The sequence below is a fragment of the Perna viridis genome, chromosome 15 (genome assembly GCF_037379345.1).
Source record: "Perna viridis isolate PV_CMFRI_1.1 ecotype Kerala chromosome 15, ASM3737934v1, whole genome shotgun sequence".
Lineage (NCBI taxonomy): Eukaryota > Metazoa > Mollusca > Bivalvia > Mytilida > Mytilidae > Perna > Perna viridis.
The window spans coordinates 22,660,145-22,684,914 of record NC_142459.1 but is presented as its reverse complement, the minus strand read 5'-3'; the positions used below and the strand labels follow the sequence as shown (position 1 = coordinate 22,684,914).

Here is a 24,770-nt window from a genome sequence, read left to right as displayed (position 1 = left end):
CCTCAGAATTGCATGCGGGGTTAGCAGACTTGCAGTGCAGTACTGGTCACCGGAAGTGAAGGGTCTATAAATAGCATGGGAAATCCCAGTGTTTTCACAAGATAGGGGTATATATAGAAATCATTATGGAGATTAGGCTTCACATCACAAGAAGCAAAATGCACCTATAAATTGTACAGAAATGTTTTTCCTTTCAGAAACTGTTTAATTTTTTTAAATAAGATGAGAACTTTTTTCACAGCACTATGAGGAACAGGGGTAATTTCTGTGTAGGACTATTTTTGCGTACGTTCCAAATGCTCATTGGTTGAATTGGTGGTCTGTAACCTAAAATATATATATAAATCCTTGCTGTTCATAAATTAAGGCGACATACAAAAGAATCGTAGAATACATATTACTTAGAATTGAAAGGAATCCCAAAATGCATCACAAAAAGATCTACTCCAAAAATTATGCCATTCTTTTTTGCATTCTTTTGCTTGAATTTGTTGATCGAACGTAATGATATATTGCATTGGCGTAGTTACAAATATATATATATATATATATATATGTTTCGTTCCCCGGTGCATAAATCTCTCTTTTATATGTGTGGTGCTGAGATCGAAAACAAATGCAATTTGTGTCAGAGTCTCTGACAGAGATCATTTTGAACGTTAGATATAATTAAACTTGTTTTTAAAACTTTACAGAAGTGAAATCAAGTATGAAATATGTCAGTAGAACACACTTGTCAGGGACTTTCTCTGTGTTAAATTTAAGATCAAACAAAAAGTTCCGAGTATAAAATAGTAAAATCAATTAACTTTTGGTTCTTTAGAATTTTGAAATTACAATTTCAAATGATATTTTTCAAATATATTATTTTTTTACAATTTTAAAAATTCTGTAATAAATGTTTAAAACTGTCCTTACATCTATAAATTGCAACAACAACAAAAAACAAAAAAAACAAAACAAAAAAAACTGGAGCTTCTTATTTGTAGCTCAATAAATTAAAGGAGTCACAGGAGCTATACATATATCAATGACATTTATCTTAGTAGCGTATTCTGTGGCTGATCCAGAGAAGGGCTAGTACAGAGGGTGGCACCTCTCCTTTGTATTAGAAAATTTGTCATTTTCATCTTTAAAGTTGACAAAAACTGGCAAATAATATCCAAGCACCACCTTTTTCTGAGGAACCTCAGCTGACAACCCCATCTACAAATTGTCTCAATCCTTCCCTGGTATTTGTTAATTTTAGATTATGTTAATTTTGTGAGAACTTTGTGGGGGGATGAAGAAATGGTTGCCTCAGGAACTCCCCTTTATGAAATTTCTTGAACTGCTCCTGTTGGTAAATTAACAAGCCATCAGGGTCAATTAGCCACAATTGTGGAGTATTCCTTTAACTAAGTTGGAAGAATACACTCTTGTACTCTTGTAAATTTTATTGAGTGCTATATTATATAGCACTCAATAAAATTTACAAGAGTACAAGAGTGCATAAATATTATTTATCTATATATATGCTTTACTGAAGCCCTTAATACTCAACTCATAATTCAGTGACACATATATACAAACAAATCATATAAGGATGAGGGTCAAGACAGGTCTCAAAGTGATCTATTCCTATCTAACCAACTAACCAAAATTTTCATCTACAAGTTCTATGGTTGTTTTTATCTGGGGGAGGGGGGAGGGGGGCATGGGTGCACTTATGACAAGATTAAACTAAGTATTGGTTTAATGAAAGAATTCTTTTAGCTTATTGAGATTTGTAGATATGATGATTACATGTAATTGCAAGTTTATTTTACATCAATGGAGCCAATATACAATATACAGGATGAACCATGAACATTTACTATCAGCAAATCAAGATCAATGCCATCAAAACTTTAAATACTATATAATTCTCTCCATACCAATGTATCCTCATGCTCAGATTTAGGAGTTTTGATAAATTTTTTTATTAAAGTAATGCACATTCAGGATGTGGTCAAACCCTGGAAATATCCCTAGATATATAATTTAACTGTTAAGTCAATCTTAGAAAATAGTACATAAATATTAGTATTTTAAAATGATATTCATGATTGTTTTTATATGAAATAGGATGAAATATGGCAGTAAATAATTTTTTTTTATAGCTGGAAATTTTTTGAAGTATTGGATATGTCTTGCAAATCTTGGGCATAACCCACCCTCAAATCATGTACTGGTAATTTTTGTATGCTAGAATAAAAGGGACTACACTTGCCATGGACATGGTATCCCTTAATGAATTGAATAATATTTTGTTACATGAAAATTTAATTTCTCACTAACCATATCTACCCCTCCCCTGAAAAAATGATCTGATTATCTCCCATTTCAAATGAATTTTGTTTACACCCTTACTACCTGAAATCCTGGATTCAATCCTTTGTTATGCAATATATATTGTAAATTTAAGTTGAACTTATGACATATTTGTTTTGTAGTATGTGACAGTGATTACCACTCTACAGACTTCCATGGGTTTAAAGTAAAGTACGCCAAACAAGGGCATGGATACAAGTATTACTATTACAAGAAAGGCAAGGGTGGAGGAGGTATGGACAAAATCTACATGTAGTTAATTACAGATATATTTTTATACATCCACGACAATTTTTTTTGGTCGTATAATGATATCATCCTGTCTACATAGTTGTGGTTGTCTATCATCTGCATTGTTGGAGTCCAATAACTTTCTTTTATTATTATTTGTTTTATGTGTTTTTTTAGACCTTAGTCCCTTTACTTTTACATGTAATACCTATTACCCTTTCTTTTTGATAAATACAATCACAAAGATAATGATTCAGAGATGTGCAGCTGTTTCTCTTTGATAAATACAGTCGCCAAGATAATGATTCAGAGATGTGCAGCCGTTTCTTTTTGATAAAAACAGTCACCAAGATAGTGTTTCAGAGATGTGCAGCCGTTTCTCTTCGATAAATACAATCACCAAGATAATGATTCAGAGATGTGCAGCCGTTTCTCTTCGATAAATACAATCACCAAGATAATGATTCAGAGATGTGCAGCCCTTTCTCTTTGATAAATACAGTCACCAAGATAATGATTCACAGATGTGCAGCCCTTTCTTTTTGATAAATACAATCACCAAGATAATCATTCAGAAATGTGTAGCCCTTTCTTTTTGATAAATACAATCACCAAGATAATATTTCAGAGATGTACAGCCCTTACTTTTTTAACTGTAAAATATCCAAAATTTGCAAAAGGGAACATTTTTATTTTCTTTATTTGTCAACATGTTGAATGGATTGAAGTAACGCTTCTGCTAAGAATCTTGAATAATGTGATACACAGTTGGAAAGCATACATATTTTTAATTTTGATATCTTGTTTAAAATGCTTAAGTAAACAGCAAAAAAAACATGTGGATTTTCATATAACCCTTGTTCATAAGAGATGTAAATTATGTTAAAGAACATGAAGAATGTACAGTAGAATTCAAAATTAAGGGAGATAACTCTGTAAATGACATTAAAATACAGACCTTTAAACCAACTTAATAAAAAAAAGAAATGAAAAAAATGTGCATCACATATTACAGAATTTGCACAGATTCTTACACAGACTGATTTTTACTAACCGACATAGTTTTTGAAATTTACAAACAATATTTTGAATGAGAATCATTTATAAAATAAGTTGATATTTTCTACTTTTAAAGAGTAATCAAGGGAACCAAGGTTATAGCGGTAATAAAAATAATGTAATCCAGGGACAAAGACCAGACATGGAAAACAGACATACACAACAAAGAACATAAAGTAACTAAAATCATACATACAAAGTAACAAAAGTAAATGAGCAACTCGGACTCCACTAAAAACTGGGAGCATGGACCAGGTGCACTGGTAGGGTAAGCGTCCTAAAAAGGAATTGATTTGAAGGTATTAAACAGTATGTATATTCACGTAAAATGTTCATAAACGCATGGTAATAATATTCTATTTTAACTTTAATCATCAATTTTTGAGTTTTTTTTTCGTTCATTGTCAAAATGTGTCAAAATTCCAGATTAATATTTGATTAAATTTCTGTCAAAAATGAAACTAAAATAGTATGTCAGAATTTCATGGTTTAGCCTACCCAGGAAAACTACGAAAATTGGTACCCCACGAACAGTAATACCTTCACAGTAGATTATGGTAGAGTTTGTTTTTGTTAAAGGAAGCTCCTCATAGTCCATTTCAACATATGCTTTCTCTCACTGTGTCTGATCATGGAAATGGTTTTTTATTCAACTTTCATTATTATTATGTGAATCATATTAAACAAAAACCAACATGTGCAAAACCAAATAACTACAAAACATATTACAATTGCAAGTCTGTTATTTTACAGCATCCGCATAATTAAAAAAAAAATACAAATTGATCATTTGTTCTCTAAAAAAAAAACATTTGTACCCCCAAATTGAAAGATTGGGAGGTGCAAAAACTAGTTGGCATGAATGCTGTTTAAAAAGGTCTTGGGAAGGTTTGAGAAAGGAAGCTAATTTGGTCTTGTTGCCCTAGATAACATTATTTTATGAGATTTTAAAATTTTAATCTATGTTATAACAGGTGGACCTGGTGAACCAGGAGCTCCAGGTGAAAAAGGTCCAGCAGGAGACAAAGGAGAAAAAGGTGAACCAGGTGATCCTGGTGGCCCTCAAGGAGAAAAAGGTGTCAGAGGAGATCAAGGAAACTCGGGCGAGAAAGGATCAAAAGGTAACACAGGCAACAAAGGAGAAAAGGGTGAAACTGGTTCTAGGGGCTTCAAGGGAGATGCTGGTAACAATGGACAGAAAGGCGACAAAGGTAACCTGGGCAACAAAGGGGAGAAAGGAATATCTGGTAACAAAGGAGGTAAAGGACAGAAAGGGGACAATGGCAATAAAGGGTCCAAGGGAGCCACAGGAAATAAAGGAGAAAAAGGAAATTCTGGAGAGAAAGGGGATAGTGGAAGCTCAGGAGACCAAGGCCAGAAAGGAGATTCAGGTGATTCTGGGGAAAAAGGAGAAAAAGGAGAAGATGGAAAAGATGGTGAAAAAGGAGAAAAAGGAGATTCCGGTGAGAATGGAAGCAAGGGTGATGCAGGTACTCCTGGTGGACCAGGGGAGAAGGGGGAGAAAGGCACTATGGGCTTGCCAGGTAATTACAATCACAAACAATATATCAAAAAAGTAAAATTGAAAATGTTATAAATATCTTTATCATATCAAGAAAGATTATAATTTGAATTTACCTTTGATTACAAATTTAAGTGTCAGTCTTTAAAAGAATCAGGCAAAGGGTGAAACAGGCTTTGAAAAACCCACCATTTTGAAAGTGTAATTTAACTATCTGTACCATCAAAATCAAGGAAATAGAAGATTTCATGTCATATTTGTAAATTGAGTTAATTTTTTGAAATGCATTGCAAATGAACATTCGAAGGGCAGATAACTCTGTCAAAAATCTCATTTTTTTTATTTTATTGAAATATTTCTGAGCAAATCCAGTGATGCAAAAATCAAATAATGGCCTTATTAAATAGATAAAGCATCCTTGAGTTAACTTATATTATCCGATCGTTGGATTTTTGACATGCATGTTTCTGATTGTTCCCAGTTTGCCTGATTCTTACAAATACTTTCACTTAAGTGTATCAAACACATACTAGGAAGTTGAATTATGTTAAAAAGGTAGGCCTAGGGTAAGGGACATAACTCATGAAGTCAGTGATACGTTTGTATCATATTCAATTTCACCAAAGTCTATCAAGCTTCAGTGAAGTTATATCAGTGGAATTTGGATTGGTAGGATTCAGATTTTCCCCTTTTTAACTGATCCTTACAAAAAAAAAGCTTTCATTGAAGACCATGCACAGAAAAAAAAAAGATTAATTTGTAAATCAATGAAAAATAAGACAGTATAAGAAATTTCTAATTCATACTATGCTTGAATCATGTACCGTGTTGCAGTTTATTGCATTGCATTAAAATAGTGTATAAATGATGTTTTATTCTAAAATTGACAACAAATTTTAGCCTTGTAAAATTTCAATGCATTTATATAGACCCAATTGTGATGTGATTGTTGATATACATGTATCATAAAGCTCTGAAAATGAGAAAGTGACACTGAAGTGATTGATTTCATTACTGATTTAAAGAATAGTAATACATCACAGATGTGTTTTCTGCTATTTGAAAGTATAGTGTGCAACCGAGTTACAAAACTGACTGAAATTAAGGAATACAATGTATTATTTTCAGGTAAGATTACCATATTCAGGAAGCAAACCATCTCAGCTGTCTGTATTTAGGTTTGGGCTTCATTGTCATAGATTTTTAGAAATCTAAAGGACTTATTGGTTGACCTACAATATGATCGGTTATGGACACAATATTATCTTTCATTGTGCATCATTGCATCATACAATCTTTACATTTCTTGGCACAAATTTCTTTACTTGTATATGTATTACTGGTTTTTGTAATGTTCAAAACATGACTTTTTTAGCGATTATTTTTATTTTTAAAACTTAAGGATCCAAGGGACACTCAGGAGAAAAGGGAATGGAAGGAGAAAAGGGGCATCAAGGAGACAAGGGTATGAAGGGTATGATTGGTTCTCCAGGTATGAAGGGACAAAAGGGAGACAGTGGAGAAGATGGAATACCTGGAGGAAAGGGTACTCCAGGAAATCCAGGAACACCAGGAGAAAAGGGAGACTCAGGAGAAAATGGATCAAAAGGTGAAAAGGGTGAGAAAGGAAATGAAGGAGATAAAGGTGCAAAAGGAAACAGTGGAGAAAATGGAGAGTCTGGTGAGAAAGGATTTAAAGGAGACTCAGGGGAAAAAGGAATGCAAGGAGAAAAGGGGCATCAAGGAGACAATGGTACGAAGGGAATGACTGGTGCTAAAGGGCTAAAGGGACAGACAGGAGGTAAAGGAGACAGTGGTGAAAAGGGAGACAAAGGAAATCCTGGTGAGAAAGGAGACAAAGGAGACTCTGGTGAGAAGGGACAAGCAGGAAATCCTGGCAAACCTGGTTCCAAAGGTAACCCTGGAGCCAATGGAGAGAACGGAGAGAAAGGGATGAAGGGAGCAAGCGGAGAAAAAGGTGGGTATTGCTTTTTGTTTTCTTTATTATTATTTTTCTGTGAAGGAGGTATTGCATCTGGCTGCCTGTCCATGTGTCCACATGTTTCAGGAAAATTAAATGCTTTTAGGGATTTAATGATGCTTTTTCGTTTTTATCCTTATCCTGTATTTATACCCCGCCATAGCCATAGGTATTATGATATACCCTCCAAAAAGTTTTGTGTCCATTAATCCTCCTGTCCATCCCCTGATGTTTTCAGGATAGAACATATCAAAGGATCTTTTTCATGACTATGTGTAGGTATTGAGTATCATTAAAAACAGATAAATTGTGAATTTCAGTTTGATCTAATAATTTATGCATATCTTATACCCCCGCCCCCTCAAAAAAAATTGCTACATGGTAGCTAGTAGGGTATCATTTGTCATCCCATTAGATGCACTGATTTTTGTTTCACTGAATAATGGGCTTAGACCAATTAAAGAACTGGACCGTTGGGTGAATCATGTGATTTTCCAGAACTTGCTTATACGGATTCTTCATATTTTCTACAAATTTTGACTATAAATGACACTCTTCAGATTGTGAATATCTCCATAGTAACTTCACAAAGTTCAAGATTTTATGGATCATTTCCACAGGTGTTTCTAGAAAAGCAGAGGATGCTTACCCTACCGGTGCACCTGGTCCATGCTCCCAGTTTTTAGCGGAGTCTGAGTTGCTCATTTGCTTTTGTTACTTTGTATGTATGTAGTTAGTTTATGTTCTTTATTGTGTATGTCTGTTTTCCATGTTTGGTCTTTGTCCCTGGATTACATTCTTAATTTGATTACCTCTATAATCTTGGTTCCCTTGATTATTCTTCCGTAGAATGCAGTGAAAATACAGATTATTATCAAGTAGTATAAACAGATCTGCTGTTTAATTCTAATTATGGGTATATGTTTGAAATATAAGTTAAACATGACATTGATTATATTTATGAACCAGACAAAGATTCAATTCTTTGCCATATTAACAACAATTAATTTTCCTGTATGCAACAGGGTTCGGTAGCCAAAAGCTCCTGTGTATAAAATATTACCTCCTATTAGTAAAGGTCTCTTCAGAAGTCCTACAGGTTAAATAGACCTTCATGTACACATTTTGTCAGTAGCAGTCTTTATGAATATAAGTAAAGAGGTGCTTCATGTATCTCAAAAATCCACAACATTCATTTTATTTCTGATCAGCCTTTGTTTGTTGTTTGCTACTGAGATAAAAAATATACACTTTGTGTATGAAATTGTCACTTTGCAAGAGTCATCATTCTTGATTTGGTAAAAAAATGGAAGATCAGTGTATGATTTTCTTGTATGCAGAAAGGACTTAAAATGTGAATACCATGTGAATATAAACCAACGTGACATTGTTTGTTTGGAGTGATTTTTGGATCCTGTACATATATGCACATCTACAAGTTTAGCAGTGCCTGAATTTTACATGGATATAACTACACACTTTAAATGGTGTTTTATTCTAAAATTGACTATAAATTTTTGCCTTGTAAAATTTCAGTGCATTTATATAGGCTCATTTGTGATGTGATTGTTCATATACATTTACATGTATCATAAGGTTTTGAAAATGCAATATGTCATGTCATCAATTAACTGTTACTCCTACTTCAAACAAAACTTTTGAATTTCATTTTTAAATTATGAGACTTTATTCATACGAAAAGGATTTCCCCATATTTGCTCAAGAAGTTGAAATGCTTCCAACTTATTCTACTTCTGTTAATGAATGCTACATCTTAAACTTTATTTTTTGGGATAATATAAATATTTGAATTATAAAACTTAATTCTTATTAAAATGGAACAACATTCACTTTCAGGCTGTTACTCAAAAACTCATAAATTGTGATTAAATTGTGAATTGTTTTTTTTTCTTTTTATTTAGGCTTCATTTAAATTTTCATTCATACCACCCAGAAGCAAAGTTTTTGGATATATAGAAATCACATTGTCTGTCCATCTGTTTAACATGTTTGTCTTTTATAAATGTTATTGCTATTATTTAAGTAGCTGTCTTTGTAAGAATCATGCAAAATCTGAAAAATGTGATACACCCTAAAAAAAGGCTACATATTTTTATTTTTGTAATTAAGTTGTTTTATGGGTCTATACTATGAAATGTGTAATTATTCATTCAAATCTGCCTGCTCTTAGGAGATAATCAACATTGAAAATCCAGTAGATTCTATTGTATTTGAGCGTCATTTACAGAGTTATCTCCCATAATTTTGAAATATACAGTGCAATCTATACAATTTTTATCTCCTAAGAGCACGGGTTATATGAAAAACCACATGTTAATTTCTGTTTACTATGGCATTTCAAACAAAATATCAAAAATAAAAATATGTAGGCTTTTCACCCATGTATCACTTTTTGCATGATTCTTAGCTGGAGTGCTACTTAAGTTCTTTGACCATTTCTATTCTGGTAGATATCTTATACTTCGTGAGTTATTGTTAGTATTTAAGTTCTTTGACCATTTCTATTCTGGTAGATATACTTGGTGAGTTAGTGTTAGTATTTAAGTTCTTTGACCACTTCTATTTTGGTAGATATACTTGGTGTTAGTGTTAGTATTTAAGTTCTTTGACCACTTCTATTCTGGTAGATATACTTGGTGAGTTAGTGTTAGTATTTAAGTTCTTTGACCATTTCTATTCTGGTAGATATACTTGGTGTTAGTGTTAGTATTTAAGTTCTTTGACCACTTCTATTCTGGTAGATATACCTGGTGAGTAGTATTTAAGTTCTTTGACCACTTCTATTCTGGTAGATATACCTGGTGAGTAGTATTTAAGTTCTTTGGCCACTTCTATTCTGGTAGATATACTTGGTGAGTTAGTGTTAGTATTTAAGTTCTTTGGCCACTTCTATTCTGGTAGATATACTTGGTGAGTTAGTGTTAGTATTTAAGTTCTTTGACCACTTCTATTCTGGTAGATATACTTGGTGAGTTAGTGTTAGAATTTAAGTTCTTTGACCATTTCTATTCTGGTTGATATACTTGGTGAGTTAGTGTTAGTATTTAAGTTCTTTGACCACTTCTATTCTGGTTGATATACTTGATGATCAAATATACAATCAAAACACTGAGCTGTATTGGATTAAAGTGTGGTGTCTATTTCTTCCCAAACCCGTTCAAGATTTGACTTATTTGGGCAAATCTAGCTGTGCCATGCAAAACATTTTATTGAAAGGAAGGAACATTTGATATCTGATCAGGAGGAAAATAAATTCTTAGGAAATTTTACTGTGTCCGAGTCTGAATGAGTTTCACTTTATGATGTAATTGGATCAAGTTTCTTTTCTCTCTTCTTTTTTTATGGAACTGTTATCAAAATTAAAATTGGTCCACAAACCAAAGAAATAATTCCTATTAGTACATCAACCCACCAAAAAACATTGGTATCCCAAAAAGCTTTTCTTTACTAATTGCTGAACATAAAAAAGCGAGCTTTGCTTGTATACATGTATTTTTGTATTTAATTTGTTAAAGTGAACATTAGAAGCTAATCTTTACAATTATGAGATATATATCTTTTTTGTACTTTTTAAGGACTGAAAGGAGATGATGGTAGCAAAGGCCAGAAAGGAGACTCTGGTAAAAATGGAGAGAAAGGAGACTCTGGAGAAAAGGGTGAGAAAGGAAACTCTGGAGAAAAGGGACAACAGGGAGAATTAGGAAGAAAAGGAAAAAAGGGAGATTCAGGGAAGAAAGGCATGAAGGGAGATTCTGGTGAAAAGGGCAAACAAGGAAAGAAAGGTGTTTTGGGGGAGAAGGGTATGAAGGGTATGATTGGTACTCCAGGTATGAAGGGAGAAAAGGGAGACAGTGGTGAAGATGGACAACCTGGAGGTCCAGGTGAGCCAGGAGAACCAGGATTCAATGGAGAAAAAGGAGTCCCTGGTGAAAAGGGAGAGTCAGGAGAGAAAGGTAAGTCATATGATTCTTTTTCCTTTTAAGCTCACCTAGCCGAAAAACCATGTGAGCTATTTCCATCACTGTATCTGTCGTCTGTTGTTGTTGTTGTCCGTTAACTTTTTCAAACATCTTCTACTCTGAAACTACTCAATACATTGTAAACAAACTTTGCATGAATGTTCCTTAGTATATTTTTAACAATCCCTGTGTGGCAATTTTTGATCTTGCAAAAAACATGGCCACCGATACTAAAATTAAACCATAAGGGTGAAATTTCAGAATTATGCAAATAATTGAAAAACATTTTGATTCAGCTAAAACCTGTGAGTTAAAATTGTTCTGCATGATGGGATGGACTTATTCCAAAAATTCAAAAAAGATTTGTTGAAGAATGATTAAGTTATGGGTCCTGAAATAGATTTTTTCCCCAAAATTTATATTTCCAACTTTGAAAATCTTCTCCTTTGAAACTGCTTGATGGATTTAAACAAAACTTTGCATGAAAATGTAGAATATGTTTAGCAATCTATTCCAGTGGATTTTTTATCTTGTTAAATACATGATAACTGTTTCTAAAAATAGACCATAGGAGTCAAATTGAAGAATTATGCAAATAACTCACAAGCAGTTGGGTTAGCTAAAATCTGGCAGGGATTAAAATTGTTCTGCATTGATGGGATTACCTACAAATACATGAATGCCGAAATTTTCAAAAAGATCTGATAACAAATGAATATCCTCTCCTCTTAGACTATTTATAGGATGGATTGTAACCAAACACTGCATGAATGTTTGTTAGGATAAAGCATGGCCACCATTGATAAAAATTGTCTACTTGTTGAATGACTTGAAAACCAAAGGGTTTTGTCTAATTTTCTAGGGAGTGGGGGAGGGGAAAATTGATCAGCATGGTGAGACCAACCTATGCTAGAATTTTCATAAAGATCTGTTGCTCAAAGTTGGAGTTATTGCCCTTTAGGAGAAAAAATGACAATTAGAGAATTACTTTATAATATGAGAGCCAGGAGGATAACTAAGGTGCTCTGTATTGATTAAATGGTTCTTGTGGCAACAGTACGGTAAGGTCAAGAGTCCAGGTTTAGAAAGTTATAAAGACTATTTTTTACCAGGTGAGCCATTCATGCTCTATTGAGCCTCTAGTTTCTGATTTAAAATGGTTAAAGAAAAGAAGACGATGTTGGTATTTTTCAATGCATAGTTGCTTTATGTGAATTGTATTGCCATTCTCTGAGAATAGCTAATTTTCTGTTCAACATGATGGCTATACATGAGTACATATTTAAAATGATGTTGTTTAGACAGATTAAGTTTATTGTCTTCAACCTTAAGTATGTAAATCACATTAATTTAGAAATATTTTTTCCAGGAATGTTTTAACATTTTTGAAACAGTGTTTCACATTAAGAACTTTGAATGAGAATTGTAAGAACTATTTTTTTTCAAGTGTGTGACTGTCTTTCAAGAAAATTTTAAAATTTTAAAATAAAGTTTAGATTATGAAATGAGAATTCTTAAAAAGATCTATACTTATCTTTGTCCACAATGCCCTCTAGTGTTCAAATTTATAACCAGAAATTTGGTATGTAAAGAATTAAATAGTTTAGGCACTGTCATCATCACTCCATAAACAAAAAGTCTGTTTCCACAAGTTGACTGACATAAGTATTGGCCTACTCTTTATGGTGTCATTGGCATTTACAAAAAATGATTGATTGATTGATTGTTGGTGTTTAACACCCAAGCAGCAATATTTCAGCTATATTCAGGCAATGAACATGAAGTGGATGATAAAATGAACATTAAATGATGATGAAATGAAAAATGGGATGGGACACAAGGATAATGGGGTCGATAAATTTTGATTGCCACTGGAAATAAGGAGAGGTGGGTAGGGTCGGGCAATTTAGCCTCCTATTGCGGAGCCCTATGGTTCCTACTGTGGGAGAATACCACAGTGGTGTTCTTTAACATGCGAAGAACGTGGCATCTTTCCCAACGTGGTGCAACACTGTGGTTTGTGGTCAGGTTTTCCAAAATATAGCCGACAACCCCAGCATGTAACACATCAGGGGTTCCCCATTTCACCACCTGGGGCACACAACCAAGTTGCTCTGTGGGCAGAGTGCCGTAGCCCCCCGGCTATGGTTCTGAGCACTATTTAGTCGCCTTTAACGACAAGCTTAAAGCTGCTGCAGGCCTATTCTTTCAACACCCGGAACATTAAAAAATTTCTTTTAACCAGATTTTGGACCTTCAAGTATGTTCATTGAAACTTCATTAAAACTTTTCTCATTTTGGCTATTGATTGAAAGCTGAAAAAAGTCAAGGACCTTCTACTCTGAAAGAAGCTGGGAACAGGGATCCCCAGAAATAAAATTATACCTGAAATTGTGTATCTTAAAAAGTTTTGTTGCAAGCAGTTGGGTTTAGCCATCTCTACAATAAAGACATATCTGTCGTTTATGTAATCTAAAAGTAAATGTTCTTTTGATAGGAGACTCTGGTGAAAAGGGAATAAAAGGATCCAAAGGAGATTCTGGAGAAAAGGGAATGCAAGGAGAGAAGGGATACCAAGGATCCAAGGGTATGAAGGGTATGACTGGTGCTATAGGTATGAAGGGACAGAAGGGAGTCTCCGGGGAAAAGGGTGAAAAGGGAGATTCAGGAGAAATGGGGATGAAAGGAGACTCTGGAGAAAAAGGAATACAAGGAGAGAAAGGATACCAGGGTTCTAAGGGTATGAAGGGTATGACTGGTGCTAAAGGAATGAAGGGACAGACAGGAGAAAAAGGAGACAGTGGTGAAAAGGGAGACGATGGTGATTCTGGTGAAAAAGGACAGAAGGGAAACTCTGGCAAGAAAGGTGAATCTGGAGAGAAAGGCAAAAAAGGAGATTCTGGAGAAAAGGGTACCAAAGGAGACAGTGGTGAAAAGGGTGTGAAAGGTAATGAAGGAGAAAAAGGATCTAAAGGAGACTTGGGAGAGAAGGGAGTTAAAGGAAGCAAAGGAATGACTGGCAGCAATGGTGAAAAGGGAGACAAGGGAGACAGTGGAAAAGATGGTGAAAAAGGAGAAAAGGGGGATGAGGGAACAGCAGGAGAGAAAGGAGAAAAAGGTCTGTTTGTAATTAATTGTAACAGTCTTAGGGTCAATTTCAGTTCAAAAAGTTTTGACATGTTAATGACAAGTTTGATCAATCAAGTTTTCCAATAAAAAAATGTTGATGATATACTTTTGTATTTAATTCTTGATTAATTTGGAATTTTTACTTTACTAGCAACTCCTTACATCTATTTTTAGGAGATTCTGGAGAAGAGGGCATTCAAGGTTCCAAGGGAGACTCTGGAGAAAAGGGTATGCAAGGAGAGAAGGGATACCAAGGATCCAAGGGTATGAAGGGTATGACTGGTGCTAAAGGCTTGAAGGGACAGACAGGAGATTCTGGATTAAAAGGTGTGATACAAAAGTTGAAAGAAAAATTATAGATCTATTTGGGTTTAGTCTGATCCTTAAACAAACTTGACAATTGTGTGAAAGTATGAAATTTTATTAACTTCAAGTATCATTGGAGAATTTATGTTATCAAACATTAGAAAATTTGTTTTAAATGAAATAATTATTTGAATAAAACAAGTAATTGTGTGTCTATAAAATTATTACTCATCTGTTCGAAACAAAAATAATACCTAGTTCATACTTCAAGCTGTAAGGATAGTCTGATTTAATTCTATCAAAATAGTCACCAATAAGAAATATACTTCTTAATATTCAGGCATGAAAGGAGAAACAGGTGATTCTGGTGATAAGGGACAAAAAGGAGATGAGGGTAATAGAGGAGAAAAAGGAGATTCAGGAGAGAAAGGAAATACAGGCAAATCTGGTGAGAAAGGAACAAAGGGAGAGCCTGGTCAACCTGGATCAAATGGTGAAGGAGGGGAAAGTGGAGCCAAAGGAGTGCCAGGAGAAAAGGGAATGAAAGGAGACAGTGGTGAGAAAGGAGTATCAGGAGAACAAGGAGATAAGGGTTTCCCAGGAGAAAAGGGTGCCGAAGGTGAATCTGGTAGCAAAGGTGAAAAAGGAGAATTTGGAGAAAAGGGCCAAAAAGGTGAAAGTGGTGAGAAAGGAAACTCTGGAGAAAAGGGTTTGCAAGGAGAAAAGGGGGATTCTGGAGAAAAAGGTTTGAAGGGTATGATTGGCGATGAAGGTATTAAGGGTCAGAAGGGAGACAGTGGTGAAGATGGATTACCTGGAGGAAAAGGTCTTCAAGGAAATCCAGGAACACCAGGAGAGAAAGGAGACTCAGGTGAAAAGGGAGATTCAGGAGAAAAAGGTATGACTGGAAGTAAAGGAATGAAAGGAGAATATGGTGATAAGGGATACAAAGGATCCATGGGTATGAAGGGTATGACTGGTGCTAAAGGTATTAAGGGACAGACAGGTGATTCTGGAGACAAAGGCACAAAGGGCGATTCTGGAGAAATGGGAGAAAAGGGAGATATTGGAGAGAAGGGAGAAAAGGGCTATCAAGGATTCACTGGAGAAAAGGGCAAAAAAGGAGATTCAGGAGATAATGGAGAGAAAGGTAAACTTGATGCTGCATTAAATCTATAGGTTCTATTTTAGAAATTGAAATGCATTGACTGTTAATTTACATTTATTGGCAACTTAATCAATTTTCCTTCTTCCTACTATCTGATAACATCTTACTTCAGACTACTTCTGTAATTCTAAAAACGTTGGCAATTTCCAATGAGGCAACATTAGGCAACATGCCACCCTGTCAGGCTTCCTGTTATATTTTCTGTCTCAATTTTAAGACTCAGGGATGATTTTGTTCCCACTTTTTAGCAGTATTTCGTTATTTGAAATCCAAATTTTACTGTTACAATTCTTGTTTTTATGCCCCACAACAGACTGAATGGGGGCATATTAATTTACCCCTGTCCATCTGATATTTCTACACATGATCAAGCTGTGCAGGATAAAAAATTTTGATTTTTGTGAAATATTACAGAAATTGGTGATAGTTACACATAGTCATTTCACTTAGAAATATATGGATCATAGCTTGGCCGGCTATCTCCTCGTACAGTTTTGGAACTACATCTAAAATATTTTACAGGATATTTCTACATATGATGAAGGCATGCAGGCCCAAAAAAATTTTGATTTTAATGAAATATTACGAAAATTGGTGATAGTTACACTTGGTCATTTTACTCAGAAATATATAGATCATGGCTTGTCCAGCTATCTCCTCCTGTATTTTTTGAACTACATCTAAAATATTTTACAGTATATTTCTTCACATGAAAAAAGTGTGCAGGGCCAAAGGGATTTGATTTTCGTGAAATATTATGGAAATACTAGTCAATATTTTTGTTTTGAATGGGTACAATGCACTGTTATTGCCTGAACTGTGCTTGTTCCAGCTTATCAAATTTAAGTTTTCCACTTTGATGGAGAGACAAAAAAATATTTTGGCCTTGTCCATATGCCTGTCTCTGTCTGTCACATTTTTGTAAGTGAAACTCCTTTTAAGCTACTGCACCCAATTTCATGAAACTTTGTCGTATGTAGTTTGGACATGATATGCATTTGTGCATACTACAATGAATTTATGATCTACTCAATATTACCCAATGCACTTTTTTCTTTAGACAAAAACAACTTTGATTTATTGAATTTTGTTTTTTTAAAGTTTGATAAATGAGTCCAATCTTACTTGTCGTGGATTTTTGTAGCATTCAGCAGTGTCCTATAAAAGGACTCTTTCCCAAGAAAATTATATTGAAATCATGCAATATTCCCACAATATTGACTTTACCTCCCTAAATTGACACCCAAATGTCAAATGTGTCAATATATTTTCCCCATATTGCTTGAATAAGGCATTTTTCAAAATACCTAGATAAACCACTGCTTTTATAAACTTCATCAATATTTTTACTTCAGATAGTGTATATTTTCCAAAATTATACCTCATTATGTGTTTCAGGTTCTACAGGAGATCAGGGAGACAAAGGAGAAAAGGGAGACTCTGGGGAGAGAGGAGAAAAAGGTAGGTCTGACAATTAATTGACAAGTATAAAACATGGGTAAAAATGAAATAAATTGTGGACATTGAAATAATTGATACACTATATATATAAAAATTTCCGAAAAGTGAATAAGAAATTAGCTGCAACTGTAACTATTACATGTATTATGGCCCTTATGGGTCTGCAGAAAAATACCCCAAAATGAGGACCATTGGAGTTTGTGACATTACTGCTCCTTGGTACAGTGTATCAGAGATTTTAAACATATAAAATATGCATACCCAGGATGAGATTTTTTTTTCGGTATGGTAATTAACTGAATTTATCAGCAAGATTTTCCTTATTTTAATGGTCAGATAAGATATTCTGGAGTAATGTTTTGACACTGAAAAAAAAACAAAAAAACATTAAATTTGTAAGCATTGAAAATCATGTATCAAATAAACTGGAGATTTAACAGGTTAATTGGATGAATGCAAGTTTTGAACATCTAGATAAAACAATACTAATAGGATAATTAATTGGAAAGAAGGAATAACCAAAATTGTATCATGAGTGCTGAAGAGCTGCCAGGTCCATGCTCCCAGTTTTTAGTGGAGTCCTAGTTGCTCATTTGCTTTTGTTACTTTGTATGTATGATTTTAGTTACTTTATGTTCTCAGTTGTGTGTGTCTGTTTTCCATGTCTGGTCTTTGTCCCTGGATTGCATTCTTTTGATTACCACTATAACCTTGGTTCCCTTGATTACTCTTTGATTACTGCTATAACCTTGGTTCCCTTGATTACTCTTTGATTACTGCTATAACCTTGGTTCCCTTGATTACTCTTTGATTACCACTATAACCTTGGTTCCCTTGATTACTCTTTGACAAGAACCTGAGTTTAATCTTGAAATGTTCTTGGCACAAGTGATCATATTTTGGTTTTTCATGATTACCAATTGATTATCCTATTTATGATATAGATTTTCTACATGATCTATCGATATTTTAAAAATAATTTTTAAATTCTGTGATTGGCGGATTGATATCAAAGCTATGATGTTTTGGCAGGAGAAAGTCAGAGAATGAAATTAATGAATTTGTTTTTACTGTGTGAATTTTCGTAACTTATTAAAGTGGTAACACTGCTGTTCCTACTGCTTTTTTTCAATACATGAAATATCAGATGGACAGGGGTAAATTAATATGCCCCATTCAGTTTGTCATGGGGGCATGTATGATATGTACATGTTGAATATTACTCATGATTCATTAAACTGTTTTCTAGAACTAAATATATATTTGCTTCCTATCAGCTATATAACATCTACTGACAAATGATATATCCAAATGGGCTTTGTTTCCACCCATATTTGTCACCAGTCAGTATTTTAGAAAAATCTTCTGTCAAGCCATATATTTGATGAAGATTATCCAATTACATTTATATTTTACTTGTGTAGTTTTAAAATAATATCCATCATGTTTGCAAGAGTAATCAAGGGAACCAAGGTTTTAGCGGTAATCAAAAGAATGCAATCCAGGGACAAAGATCAGACATGAAAAACAGAAATACACAACAAAGAACATAAAGTAACTAAAATCATACATACAAAGTAAATGAGCAACTTGGACTCCACAAAAAACTGGGAGAATGGACCAGGTGCACCGGTAGGGTAAGCGTCCTCTGCTTTTCTAGAAACACCCGCCGAGTTGCTCATAAAAAGTCTAGTCCGAGGTAGACAAATTAGGAATGGAAAAATATGACCCGTTGAATTAATCAGTTTTGATGGTGCTGATGGATACACCATAACGATCCACGAATTCATGATGACGACCGTAAAACTTCTATAGTGATGACTTCAATCTTGTAGCAACATAACCCTGTTCCAGAAGTCTATTTGTTAGTGTTCTAGAGCAATACAAAAAGTCTGTGTAGTTTTGGCAAACTTTAGCATAACATATGAGTTGTGATATGAACACTCCATACGCAAGTACTGAAGGGATGTTGTCACAGATGAAAGGAAAGTTGACAATTTTGAATGAAAAGTCAACCAACACAGCAAGGTTAATTATTAAAATCTATCAGATTAGACATGTAAGAGAAAGCACTTAATTTTCTTCTCCCATTTAACATATTTAACTAGTCATGCTAGTTGGTGTTGTCTTGGAATCACCTTATGTCATTCCATCATTTTGTCCGTTCCATCTATCCTATTTTTTTCTATAATATTTTGGCTCTAAATGAATGGATTGATTTCATGTTTGGTGTGTGGCTTAGGGCTAGTGAATTCGGTTGCTCTCCAATATCAACTTCCTGTATGAGAGGGTTATACCTAGCATGCCAACAACATGAACAAGTATAACTTCATTTAAGAGTGACAGAGTAAGGGTAACAGTTGGACTTATATCCATTATTTTTTTTATTATTTAATGTTGACTTCCAGTTTAAGATAAAACATTGTCATTGCTCAAAAATATAATTATCAAATGTTCAAAAATGTTTTAACACCTAAATTCATGGTCATTTTACAGTCATCATGAAGTATCAGAAAAACTTGATTAGATATTTGAGAAAACTTATTTTGTTACATAAGTACATTAAGGAGGTAGAGCTAGGGTAAGGAACACAACTCTTCCAAATCATTGGAACGTTTGTATTGAGCATTTTACATCCTTTTAACATCGAAGTAACTTGGATGGATTTCATTCCGTTACAAATGGAAGCTTGAAAGACTTTAGTGAATTGAATGCGATACAAACATATCACTGATTTCATGAGTTATATCCCTTACCCTAAGTCTACCTCCTTAAGAAATGATTTAAAAAAAAATTGTTACAGACATGTGTTTTAAAAGTCTTAATTTGCTCATATAAAAGTTATGAAATAACTTCTATTTTATCCTTGTTTAGGTGACTCTGGTGAAAAAGGAATGACTGGAGAAAAAGGAATGCAAGGGGAGAAAGGGTACCAAGGGTCCAAGGGTATGAAGGGTATGACTGGTGCTAAAGGCATGAAGGGACAGACAGGAGAAAAAGGAGACAGTGGTGAAAAGGGAGAAAAGGGTGATTCTGGTGAAAATGGACAGAAGGGAGATAAGGGTGACTCTGGAGAAAAGGGACATAAGGGAAACACAGGTGACAAAGGTACCAAAGGAGATGTTGGTGAAAAGGGAGTAAAAGGAAGTGAAGGTGACAGTGGTGAAAAGGGATCTAAGGGAAGTACAGGAAAAGAAGGAGAAAAGGGAGACAAAGGTGATGATGGTGAAAAAGGCCAAAAAGGAGACAGTGGTGAAAATGGAAATAAGGGAGAAACTGGTGATAAGGGTATGAAGGGAGAGAAAGGATACCAAGGTTCCAAGGGTATGAAGGGTATGACTGGTGCTAAAGGTATGAAGGGACAGACAGGAGATTCTGGTGAAAAAGGAATCAAAGGTAATGCTGGAGTAAAGGGAGTGAAGGGAGAATCTGGAGAAAAGGGACAGAAAGGACAATCAGGAGAAAAAGGTGACAAAGGAGAAATGGGAAATCAAGGCTCGAAAGGAGAAAAGGGTAGGTAACCTTTCACTTTTATATGAGGACTTTTATAATAAAATATAATCTGTTGAATCGTCTTTGAAGAACAAGGTGTTGCATGTATATCACTGACTTCTTACGACAATGTCTGACTAAAAGTAATAGGAAAATCTCAGATAGCAATAATTTTTTATTTTTTTAATGTTTAATGTTTAATCTTTAATCCTCTATGAAGGATAAAATTATTTGTACTCACATAACATTTTTTTGATAATGTAAGTATATCTTCTTAGATCTCTTGACCAATGAATAACTATAATATGCCCTATACATCTGCGTTAAAATTTCAAACAGTCACTACCTTACTGCATATGTCATTTCTGATATATGTCACTTTCAATAGAACACCTTTAGCCATTTATATTTCAGGACATTTACTATTGTTCATGGGTAATCCAAACCATGAAATTGGGTTCCAAACAACAAGGAGATATCCATTGATATGTATAGTGAAAACCTCTAAACCACAAATTCAAGTATCCACAAACTTGTGTTTCTTCCCTAATCCATGAAAATTGGTAGCCACAAATCAAAGTACTTCTACTGTAAATAGAATGTGGCTAATGCTCCATCCATATCAAACACCATTAACATACAATATATTCATGGAACTATACCCTACAAAAGTGGTTTATGAATCTAAACTGCAATTGGCATTTTATTATGTTTGGTAGTTTATTTGTGCATTCCATATACTTAGTATTCTACATTAACTGAATATATTTATTATAGGACTGAAAGGTTCCGATGGTGAAAAGGGAGAGGAAGGAGACCAGGGTCAATCAGGTGAAAAGGGAGACAAGGGTGACAATGGTGAAAAAGGCCAAAAAGGAGACAATGGTGAAAAAGGAAATAAAGGAGAAACTGGTGATAAGGGTTTGCAGGGAGAAAAGGGAATGCAAGGAGAGAAGGGATACCAAGGTTCTAAGGGTATGAAGGGAATGACTGGTGCTAAAGGCATGAAGGGCCAGACAGGAAACAAAGGAGACAGTGGTGAAAAGGGTGAAATGGGAGATTCTGGTGAAAAGGGAGATGAGGGTGACAAAGGTGCATCTGGGGAAAAAGGTTCAAAAGGAGATTCTGGTGAAAAAGGAACAAAAGGAGAAGATGGAGAAAAGGGAAATAAAGGTGATGATGGGGAAGAAGGAGAAAAAGGAACAAAAGGAGAAAAAGGAACAACAGGAGAAAAAGGAGCTGAAGGAGATCAGGGAGAAAAAGGACAGACAGGTGATAAGGGCATGAAGGGAGCCAAGGGAGATGAAGGGGTCAAAGGTACTAAAGGAAATTCTGGAGAAAAGGGAGAAAAAGGAGATTTTGGAAACACTGGTGATAAAGGAGCAAAAGGTATGCAAGGAGAGAAGGGACAGACAGGAGAAAAAGGCATGACTGGTGAAAAAGGATACCAGGGTTCTAAGGGTATGAAGGGTATGACTGGTGCCAAAGGTATGAAAGGTCAAACAGGAGAAAAAGGAGACAGTGGTGAAAAGGGAGAAAAAGGAAACTCTGGTGAAAAGGGAGAGAAAGGTGACCTAGGCAAAGAAGGTGAAAAAGGAGAAAAAGGGGATCAAGGAGATTCTGGGGATAAAGGAATGAAAGGAGATTCAGGAGAAAAAGGAGGCAAAGGTGAATCTGGTGAAACAGGAATGAAAGGTAACTTTGTTATAGGAAATTGTTTTGATAGTATGTTAACAATGTAATCATATTATAATTTTATTTCAATTTGATAAAGCAACTTTAATTGTATCCTTGATTTCTATGTTATATAAGTTTTTAAATATATTTTTTTTTTAATTCCAAGAAATACAGTTATATTAAGCATTCGTAAGTCATGTATGGGATTTTCACTTTTGGGACTTAATACCTGAAGATGTTTTTAGTGAATGCAATGATTGATTATCATGTAAAGTGTTTACAGAATTATAAAATAACAATGGTAGTTAAATGATTTTACATTAAATCACGTAACATAGTTTGTTTTCATTATATCTTTTAATTTGACATACTACAAGTGCACAGAGGTTTTTCCTTGTAACATATTTAATTTTTGTATGCTGATATGGTTAATATTATTGCCTATGATTAATCATACTATGAATGAAATTTGTGCCATCTAATTTTTTATCATTTTTCGAGTAGATTTATTTTTTACTTGCAGTAAATTTTGGTCAATCAGTATGCAGTATCCTAAAAAAAATCCCAGATATATACTCATATGAAAACTACCATTATTTTTTTTATTTTTTGTTCTGCTAGGTTCCAAAGGAGACTCTGGAGAAAAGGGAATGCAAGGGGAAAAGGGATACCAAGGATCCAAGGGTATGAAGGGTATGACTGGTGCTAAAGGCATGATGGGACGAACAGGAGAAAAAGGAGATGGTGGTGAAAAGGGAGACACAGGAGATTCTGGTGAAAAAGGACAAAAGGGAGATTCTGGTGAAAAGGGACAGAAGGGAGACAGTGGTAAAAAAGGCACTAAAGGAGACTCTGGTAATAAAGGAGAAAAAGGAGATTCAGGAGAGAAAGGTATGACTGGAAGCAAAGGCATGAAGGGAGAAACTGGAGAAAAGGGATATCAAGGATCCAAGGGCATGAAGGGTATGACTGGAGCTAAAGGTATGAAGGGACAGACAGGCGATTCTGGTGAAAAAGGAATCAAAGGTGATTCTGGTGAAAAAGGACAAACAGGAGATAAAGGATCTTCAGGAGAAAAGGGAAAGAAAGGAAATGAGGGAAATAAAGGAGAGAAGGGATACACAGGAGAAAAGGGACTGAAAGGAGACCTTGGAGAAAAAGGAGATTCAGGGGAAAAGGGTGAGTCCATATTAAGGCAATGTTTAACTTGTAATTGTTGGTATTTTAGTAATACCCTCTTCACATGTACCAGTACAAATATTTCTAACATATACATAGTAACCTTCAAACCTTACAAAAAGCAACACTTAGCAGGTGCTGTATGATTGATTACAAGCATAAAAAAATACTTTTTGATTTACTAAGAATGAATATTATTTGATACTACATCTGTTCAAATTGAGACTGAATATAACTTGATACATGTGTTTACTTTATCTGTTCAAGATTACAGAGAAATAATAGTAAAGTGTGACTTTATGCAAGTTTATATATGACAGCAACATATTTCTGATCATATTTAAATTGCTGAGACGTGGTTGTCTTTGTATTGTGTCGTCATTGCCTGTGTCGTTATTGCCTGTGTTGTCATCTCTAGACAGTTTTCTTGTAATGATTTAAGTATAAATTAATGGATTTTATAAAAATGTTCAGCAAGGCTCCTAACCACAAATTGAATTTTGGGGTTTATGACCCTGACCATTTTTAAATTTTGAAACAAAACAAGCATTTTGTAGGATTTTACGATATAAATTTCTCCTTTATAAGTCCGGACAATAAATTTACTATAAGTGAATGGATCTCTCTGAATTGAACCACAAGGTGTCATTTTACCAAAGAAATGCTGGGATTGTTTTTTTTTATCTATAATAATTAAGGTTCAAGAAGTGGCAAAAACAAGCATTTTCCTGAAGTCTAAATAAGCAGTTGTGTAAAAGGGAATGGATTTATTTGAAGTTTTGCCACTAAGTGCCATAACCATGTAAGAAAAAGTAGGATTTGTTTTGAAGTTGTACTTTGAACTATTTAAGAAGTAAGTGCTCAAAAAGGGCTACTTATATTTGGGTCAAATTCATATCTTCTATAAAATGTCTAATGCAGGTTGGTACCAAGTTTGAGTGGTGTGACCATAATTGCCCCAACCGTTCAGAGTTTTGGCTTCTACAGTCATGTTAAACTGCTTCTTGCAAAACATTTTATTTAGAGGTATTGCAAGTTCAATACTATAAATTTTCTACAATTTAATCTCAGCATTATGAATAATTGATGGATAGTTTAGAGTAACCAACAGTTGTTTTCAGAGAAACCTTTCCCTTTTTGTCCTTGGCAAGGCATTTACTGTGAAAGTACAATTGTTCACGGGGTACCAATTTTCGTGGGTTTCATGGTTAAGATAAACTACAAAATTTGATT

The 24,770-nt window shown here is 34.5% G+C and overlaps 1 protein-coding gene across 1 annotated transcript in view; it reads left to right on the top strand.

Moving 5' to 3' along the window:
* The first annotated feature begins 504 nt into the window (after positions 1–504).
* The window catches only part of LOC148597492 (uncharacterized), a 66,583-nt gene continuing 42,317 nt past the window's right edge, over positions 505–24,770 (top strand). Inside the window, exons 1-12 of the mRNA XM_088563037.1 lie at positions 505–658; positions 2,475–2,585; positions 4,617–5,186; positions 6,567–7,142; positions 10,742–11,119; positions 13,623–14,243; positions 14,429–14,581; positions 14,901–15,710; positions 17,127–17,189; positions 20,064–20,702; positions 21,459–22,376; positions 22,980–23,537. Of these exons, the coding sequence (XP_088419163.1) occupies positions 505–658; positions 2,475–2,585; positions 4,617–5,186; positions 6,567–7,142; positions 10,742–11,119; positions 13,623–14,243; positions 14,429–14,581; positions 14,901–15,710; positions 17,127–17,189; positions 20,064–20,702; positions 21,459–22,376; positions 22,980–23,537 (5,551 nt within the window). The remainder of the gene's footprint in view (positions 659–2,474; positions 2,586–4,616; positions 5,187–6,566; positions 7,143–10,741; positions 11,120–13,622; positions 14,244–14,428; positions 14,582–14,900; positions 15,711–17,126; positions 17,190–20,063; positions 20,703–21,458; positions 22,377–22,979; positions 23,538–24,770) is intronic.